Source organism: Geospiza fortis, unplaced genomic scaffold (genome assembly GCF_000277835.1).
Source record: "Geospiza fortis unplaced genomic scaffold, GeoFor_1.0 scaffold61, whole genome shotgun sequence".
NCBI classification, from domain to species: Eukaryota; Metazoa; Chordata; class Aves; order Passeriformes; family Thraupidae; genus Geospiza; species Geospiza fortis.
The window spans coordinates 1,064,180-1,072,645 of NW_005054430.1; the positions used below are offsets into that span (position 1 = coordinate 1,064,180).

Consider the following 8,466-nt stretch of genomic DNA (forward strand, 5'->3'; position numbering starts at 1 on the left):
AGGTTTCCCAGCTGCCCCCAGATGTGCCTGCCAAACTCTCTCGGAGGCTCTGCTTCACCGCCTCGGAGCCACCACGTCCTGTCAAGCACAAGGTGCAAGGTGTGGCCAGGTCCTGCTCTGATCCTGCTTTCCATCTGCTCAAGCCAGCCTCTGGATGTGCTTCCATGGGGATGAACTTCCCACGTCCCTCTGAGGGAGCTGGAGGGGTTGGGTGATCCCAGAGGAGCAACCAGCTCATGGAGCAGCTCCTGCTTTGGGGACAGTGGTCCTGGGTGGTTTTTGTGTGGCTGCTTCTCCATGGTTTGTTTAGGGATACCAGATCCTGGTATCCATATTTTTTTTTTTAGGGATACGAGATCCTGGTATCCCTATTTTTTGAATTTTTTTTTCAGGATACCAGATCCTGGTATCCCTATTTTTTTTTTTTCGGGATACCAGATCCTGGTATCCCTCTTTTTGGATTTTTTTTTAAGGATACCAGATCCTGGTATCCCTATTTTTTGAATTTTTTTTTCAGGATACCAGATCCTGGTATCCCTATTTTTTGAATTTTTTTAGGGATACTATATCCTGGTATCCCTATTTTTTTATTTTTTTTAGGGATACTAGATCCTGGTATCCCTATTTTTTTTTTTAAGGGATACCAGATCCTGGTATCCCCTATTTTTTGATTTTTTGATTTTGATGCTGGATCAAACAAAAGGAGCAGCAATGGGATGGAGCAGCATTTCTGCTCCTTGGGGTATTTCGTTGTGGGGTCGTCGCAGGGAATTCTGGCAGCACAGCTCAGGGTCTGGAGAAGAACTCCATTCCCTGCTGAGGATCCAGAGGTTTCCCAAAAAGAAGTTTCCCAAAAAGAGGTTTCCCAAAATATTTCCAAAGAGATCCTTACACTGCAGTGAACCCAGAGGTGATGGCACTGAATTCCTGCCCCTTCTTGGCTCACAAGCTCAGGAGAAGCTGAGTTCAAAGCTTGGGGTAGAAATGGGGAGAACTTCACCTGAGACTATAAAGGGTCTCTTTTTTTTGGCTTCTTTTGTGGTTCTGCAGCACTTCAGGGCTCCCTGTGACATTCCATGGAAAATCCAGACTTCCTGTGACATTCCATGGAAATTCCATGGAGAGTCCAAGCTTCCCGGCAGATTTCTCCAGTGTTGGGAAGACGAAGGGCAGGGAGGAGCTGCTGCCTTGTGCATTAACCAGATGATCACTGGGGAAGTTTAAACCAAAAAATTTTGGTTTCCTGCTTTGTGCTGTCAAAAAAGTTGCCCAAAAATCCCTGCTGGATCATCTCCTGTCTGGAAACAGATCCCAGGTGTCCCTGTGCTCCCAACCTGAGTGGCACCCACGGCTTTCGCTGTGTGGAATGTGTTGACTCCATCCATGGACGTCACATGCGGTGGGATGCAATCCAAACTCTTTACTTTGTGTTCTTGCAGCTGAGCAGATCCTGGGCCCTCGGGAGCTGCGTGTCAGGGAGCACAGCCACAGCTCCCTGAGGCTTTCGTGGGTGGCAGCCACGGGCAGGGTGACAGGTTACCGTGTCCACGTCCACCCCGTGTCACCGGGGCAGCCGGAGCACCAGAGGCAGGTAGGGTCATATTCCTGTTTTACAGGGCACCAGCTGGGGTTCAGTTCCCAGTGTTGGATTCAGTTCACAATGTTATGGGCTCATCCTGTGTTGAGGGCACAGCCTGGTTAGGAGGTCACACCATGTCCCTCAGCCATCCTGGTGACAGAGGGATTGGTGGGAATTCCTGAGGCTTGACATGAAGCTGTAGATGCACCATGGGACCTACCAGTTTCAGTTTCCAGTGTTGGGGTTCGGTTTCCAATATTGTGGGTTCATCCCGTGTTGAGGGCACAGCCCGGTTAGGAGGTGGCACCATCTCCTTCAGTCATCCTGGATCCTTCAGCCTCATCCCTCAGCCATCCTGGTGACAGCAGGATTGGCAGGAATTCCTGAGGGTTGAAGGGAAGGGGTAGATCCACCATGGGATCCACCAGTTGCAGATCCCAAAGTTGGGGTTCAGTTCCCAAAGTTGGGGGGTCATCCCATGTTGAGGGCGCAGCCTGGTTAGGAGGTGGCACCATCTCCTTCAGTCATCGTGGATCCTTCAGCCTCATCCCTCAGCCATCCTGGTGACAGCAGGATTGGCAGGAATTCCTGAGGGTTGAAGGGAAGGGGTAGATCCACCATGGGATCCACCAGTTGCAGATCCCAAAGTTGGGGTTCAGTTCCCAAAGTTGGGGGGTCATCCCATGTTGAGGGCGCAGCCTGGTTAGGAGGTGGCACCATGTCCCTCAGCTATCCTGGTGACAGCGGGATTGGCAGGAACTCCTGAGGGTTGAAGTGAAGGTGTAGATCCACCATGGGATCCACCAGTTGCAGATCCCAAAGTTGGGGTTCAGTTCCCAAAGTTGGGGGGTCATCCCATGTTGAGGGCGCAGCCTGGTTAGGAGGTGGCACCATGTCCCTCAGCCATCCTGGGCACAGAGGGATTGGTGGGAATTCCTGAGGCTTGACATGAAGCTGTAGATCCACCATTGGATCCACCAGTCTCAGTCCCCAGTGTTGGGTTTCAGTTCCCAAAGCTGGGGGCTCATCCCATGTTGAGGATACAGCCAGGCTAGGAGGTCACACCATGTCCCTCACCCATCCCGGTGACAGCAGGATTGGCAGGAACTCCTGAGGGTTGAAGTGAAGCTGTAGATCCACCACGGGTGTGGATCCACCATGGGATCCACCAGTTTCAGTTCCCAGTGCTGGGTTTCAGCTCCCAGTGTTGGGGGGTCATGCTTGGTTAGGAGGTGGCACCCAACCTTCCCAATGTCCAATCCTTTCTCTCCTTATCTTTGTGATGCCGCCACTCCATCCCATCCAGCATCTCCTGCTCCTCCAGCTGTTCATTTTGGTGAGATCTGCAAGGAATTTGGGATTTTCCGTGTCCTTGTGTGAGGGATGCTGCCGTGTGCTCCAGCTCATCCCACACCGCACAAAGTTTGGGAGTTAGACTGAAGGGTAGAAGATACTTGCCCTAAAAGCCTTGATTCCTAATAATAGAACAAAGCTATGAAAGCTTAAATTATTAAGGTGGAGATTATTAATTGTATTAATTATTAAAATTGTATTTAACTGGAATGATCATCCTTGGCAGCTTCTGTGTTTTCCCTGTTATTATGAGATCCTGAAGTTCTGTTTCCATCTCCTGCCCTCAGGTTACATCAAAAATTCCTTCCCTAAGCTTAAAAAAAGAACTTTCTTGGTTGTTTTTCCTTCATTTTCTTCAAAGCAATTTGAGATCACCTTTACCCTCAATGCACTCCCCATGTTTTATTTCCTGGGTTATTCCGCAATTTGAGGATCACAGCCTCTGGGTGAGGGTTTTAAGAGGCTCCTGCTCATGGAAGGAGGTGCGGCAGGTGGCCTGACGTTCTGCTGTGGGTGTGACGCCGGTGTCCCTTGTCCCCCGGTGTGGCAGATGGAGGTGGACGGGGACACCACCACGGTGCTGGTGACAGGTCTGAAGCCCAGCACCAAATACGTGCTGACAGTGAGGGCCAGCTACGGAGGGGTCCTTGGGGAGCCAGCAGCCACCAAAGGGAAAACAGGTGAGCGTCCCCTGGGCCAGCCCTGCGGAAAACACCCGACCCAGAGCTGGAGAGGAGGGAGGGATGGATGGAGGGATGGAAACTTGGGAGAAAGGAAGGAAGGATGGAGGGATGGTGGGATGAAAGGAGGGGTGTGGGTGGATGGATTGATGGATGGTAGCATGGTGGGATGGATGGATGGATGAGGGAGGGGGAATGGATGGTGGGATGGGTAGTGGGATAGATGGATGATGGAATGGTGGGATGGATGGTGGGATGAAAGGATGGATGGATGGATGGTGGGATGAAAGGATTGATGGATGGATGGACGAGGAATGGATGAATTATGGAGCGATGGATGATGGATGGTGCGCCGGCTAGCTATATACAGGCACTATGGGACGGGACTGCTTTGGAATGCGTCGGGAACTGTTTATTTTTCAGAATATTTCTAATCCATAGTTTTGTCTGTGTAAAGATCTTGACAGTTCGCAATCCAGGCAGCAAGTCAAAGAATCTTCTTGTTACAAAATGCCAAATACTCGTCTTAGCCAATTACACAGAGCAAAGGAATATTGACAGTGATTTTAACCAATCAATATAAGCACATGTAGCTTGACTTAAAACAATGCTTGCTTGTTCATTTATAGGAAGGCAATGCATAAAACCCCATTCATAAAATCTAACTTTGCTATAGAAACTTTTTGCAACTTAGAAAGCTATTTCTAAACACTAGACATAAGTCTATTGTTCTATTCTTCACGTCTTCTTACAGCTAACAAGATGCATCAGCAATATTCCTAATTCTGCCGTAACTGAGGCCTGTCTTTTTTCCCACAAACTTAAAACCCTTTGACTTTATAGATTCCCACAGATGGAGGCACGAGGAATGGAGGCATGGATGGATGGATGAGGGAGGAAGGAATGGATGGTGAGATGGATAGCAGGATAGATGGATGACACAGTGGCATGGATGGAGGCATGGATGATGGATGGACGATGGAGGGATGGATGGAGGGATGGGTGGGTGGGTGGATGGATGGAGGGATGGATGGTGGCATGGTGGGATGGATGATGGGAGACAGGGACGGATGAGGGAGGAAGGGAGGAATAGATGGTGGGATGGATAGCAGAATAGATGGAATGGTGGGATGGATGGATGGACAGATGGATGTATGGGTAGATGGATGGATGAGGGAGAGAGGGAGGAATGGATGGTGGCATGGATGGATGGATGGATGGATGGATAGATAGATGGAGGCATGGGTTTGGAGATTCAAATTTTATGAGAGAAGCTTCCATTGAGTCCTGAGGTGCAGGAAGCTCCTTGGCTTTCCAAACTCCTCCAAGAGGAGCCTGGACAGGGCTGGATCCAATCCCGACCCCGGGCTGTCAATGCATTAAATCTAAGGAATTTTAGAGGTGTGGTTGAACCTTTGTCCAAGGATAAAGATGGCAAACCACATTTATTTATATTATAAAAAATTTGTATTAAAATTAATGATTCCTTATGATAAATGAGTAGATGAAAAGATCTTAATAAGAATTATTTACTGCACAGTAGAGAAGCTAAAATTACCAGCACAGGACAGAATCATGCACTTTATCAAAGTAATTATACTGTAGTAATTATATTGAAGTAATTATATTAAAGTAATTGTAATAAAATTAGCAAAAAAAAACCCCAATTATTGAAGTAGAGATTGATGTCACTCACCCAGACCAATGTCCAGGGGCAGATCTCTTCTGCTGACCCTCAAGGGGTGACTTTGAGGGGTGTCCCCACCAAAAGCAGGAATCTCCATTCCCATGTCAGGAGAACGTTTGAAAGTGGGACTGCACTTTCACCACCTCTGCTTTTAGGGATTTTCAGAGTTTAAGGGATTCACTAATCCCACCCTGCTCCCTGGATGAAGCCCCAGTCCTGCTTTGCCCAAGGGGTTTTTCCTTTCCCAGAATTATTCCTTCCTTCCTTCCTTCCCTGCCTTTTGTTCCCTCCCCACATCCCCTGCGATGTCTGGAATTGTTTGTCTTCTTGAGGGAAACTCTCTGACAGGATGAATAAATAAAGGGTGACTTTGAGGGGTGTCCCCACCAAAAGCAGGAATCTCCATTCCCATGTCAGGAGAACGTTTGAAAGTGGGACTGCACTTTCACCACCTCTGCTTTTAGGGATTTTCACAGTTTAGGGGATTCACTAATCCCACCCTGCTCCCTGGATGAAGCCCCAATCCTGCTTTGCTCAAGGGGTTTTTTAAAGAATTATTCCTTCCTTTCTTCCCTGCCTTTTGTTCCCTCCCCGCACCCCCTGCGACGTCCGGAATTGTTTGTCTTCTTGAGGGAAGCTCTCTGACAGGATGAATAAATAAACCTCCTCAGTGAGGTTTGGCTCATCTGTACTTGCCAGCAAGAAGATGGAATGTCTTTATGGGTGGAAATAAAGCCATTTGATCTCTCCTCTTTATTATCCCCAACACGAAGCCAGAGGCAGGAGCCATAAATCCGTCTGCCGTGGCTGGCTGGATCCAAGCAGGCTCCTCTCCCTTGGAATTGTGGCCGTGGGAGCAAAGCAGGCTTTGATTCATGGCTTTGATTCCTGCTCAGTCTGCAGGAGCCGCGGAGTTTCCCCTGCCCAGGGGAGATTTCCTCTGCTTGTGAGAGGATGTTTCAGATCCCAGCACCATTCCCAGAGAAAACTCCCAAACTTTCTGCCCTGGGATATTTCGTCCCCATTGGAAAAAAGAGTTGATGGGAGAGGGACCATTGATTTTAAGGAACCAGAGTTGGTGTTTCTCCTCTTTGTGTCTCTCTGTCCCTGAAGACAAAAGGTTTTCCAAGGATCTTTTCCATTATTCCGGCACTTCCACCTCCATTTCTGCCCTATTTTTGTGTCCCCAAAGCTCCTGTGCCTCCAGTCACCAATTTCCGTGTGATAGAAGAAGGACTTTTCAGCCTGAGGGTGGCTTGGACACCTCCCCTGGGCAAGCTGGAGGGCTACAAGATCTACATCCCCAGGGGTGAGTTTTGTTAATTTTTTATTAATTTTATTGATTTCAGTCAATTTTTAATTGATTTTTCTTATTTTTTCTTGGTGTTTGCTTTATAAGGAGCAGTGATCCAAGGGCAGGGAAGGTGCTGTGAGCTCCTGGCATGACTCTGGAATGAGTCCCAGATAGACTTTTCCAAATATTGTGGTTCTTCCAGGATGGAGGAGACTCCTTGGAAAGACTATTCATTGGAAGACCAAGCTGAGGATGACGCTGTGAATTCCCTGTTTGCCCTGGCACATCCAGATGTTTTTCCCTCCCAAGTGCCTGCTCTGGTGGGGATTTGGGATGAGTTCGGGATGCCTCCCACTCCCCTCTGTGGGATCTGAGGGCTGGCACAGCACAGCCAGAATTCCACCACATGGATTGGGAGACTCCAACCAAACCCCTTGAGCCACCTCCATGGTGTGAAGACCTCCCTGGTGGGATTTATCCTCATGGGAATCCTTCACCATCCCTTTTCTCCTCAGCCAACAAGCCTGGGGTGACCCTTGAGGAGATCCTGCGGGGCGATGTCTCTTCCCACCTGCTGGAAAACTTGCAGGAGGACAGGGAATACAGCATCAGCATCTACGCCGTGTATCCTGAGGGCCCGAGCCAGCCCGTGGCTGCTCTGGGCAGGACACGTAAGAGCTGGGTGGCCCCTTTCGTCCCCACCGTGGTTGGTCCCTTTTGTCCCCAGCTGTCCTGTCCCCACCTCGGAGTTGGTGCCCTCGTGCACCAGGATCTTCCCAATTCCATCCTAGTTCTTCCCTCGTGGACATGGGACATCCTCAATGCCATCCCAAAGTTTGGGGGAATGTGGGAGATCGGTTTCCCTCCTGTTTTGCACCCACACTTCACAAAGTTGTTTGGTCCCAGACAGGGGACAGTGACAGATTGGAATGTTCTAGCTCTGGTTTATGAGATGGTTTCAGCCCCTGGGCAGGAGCTCCTGGAAATCCCTCTCATGGAATCATTAAAGCTGGAAAAACCCCCTAGGATCCCTGAATCCAACTGTCCCCAGCACTCCATGTCCCCAGATGCCACATCCATGTGGCTTTGAAATCGCTCCAGGGATGTGACTCCACCACTGCCCTGGGCAGCTCTCCCAATGCCTGACCACCCTTTCCACGCAGAAGTTTTTCCCAAAATCCGACCTAAACCTTCCCTGGCACAGCTTGAGGCCATTCCCTCTTGTCCTGCCCCTCATTCTGTGGGAGCAGAGCCCAGTCCCACCTGGCCACATCCCCTCAGGTGTTCCCTTCACCCAGGTGAGCTGGTGGAACATCCATGGAGAAACAGCAAAGTGGATGCTCCGAAATTTTCTTTCGTTTCCTCCTTCCAGTGAAGCTCCTGCCTGTGGAGAACCTTGTGCTGCAGAACGAGACCACAGACACAATCCAGGCCCGGTGGAGCCCAGTCCGGGGAGCAACGGGATACAGACTCACCTGGGCATCAGCAGGTACAGGGTGGGATTCAGGCTCACCTGGACATCAGCAGGGATGGGCGGGGTGGGATTCAGGCTCGCCTGGACATCAGCAGGCACAGGGTGCGATTCAGGGTCACCTGGACATCAGCAGGTATGGATGGGGTGGGATTCAGGCTCACCTGGACATCAGCAGGGATGGATTGAATGGGATTCAGGCTCGCCTGGACATCAGCAGGCACAGGGTGGGATTCAGGCTCACCTGGACATCAGCAGGGATGGACAAGGCTGAGGGTGTGTATAAGGAGCAGGCATGGGAAGATGGCAGCTGTGAGATTCCCAAGGTGTTGGATTGGATTGGATTCCATCTTTGTCCAGAGGGAATTGGCATTTAAATTTTTTCTCCTCCCTGGATGCAAC

The 8,466-nt window shown here is 49.9% G+C and overlaps 1 protein-coding gene across 1 annotated transcript in view; it reads left to right on the forward strand.

Moving 5' to 3' along the window:
- Nucleotides 1-8,466, forward strand: part of LOC102045590 (collagen alpha-1(VII) chain-like) — a 104,828-nt gene that overhangs the window by 13,117 nt on the left and 83,245 nt on the right. Inside the window, 6 exon segments of the mRNA XM_031061892.1 lie at nucleotides 3-99; nucleotides 1,440-1,591; nucleotides 3,483-3,612; nucleotides 6,492-6,608; nucleotides 7,109-7,264; nucleotides 7,966-8,082. Of these exon segments, the coding sequence (XP_030917752.1) occupies nucleotides 3-99; nucleotides 1,440-1,591; nucleotides 3,483-3,612; nucleotides 6,492-6,608; nucleotides 7,109-7,264; nucleotides 7,966-8,082 (769 nt within the window).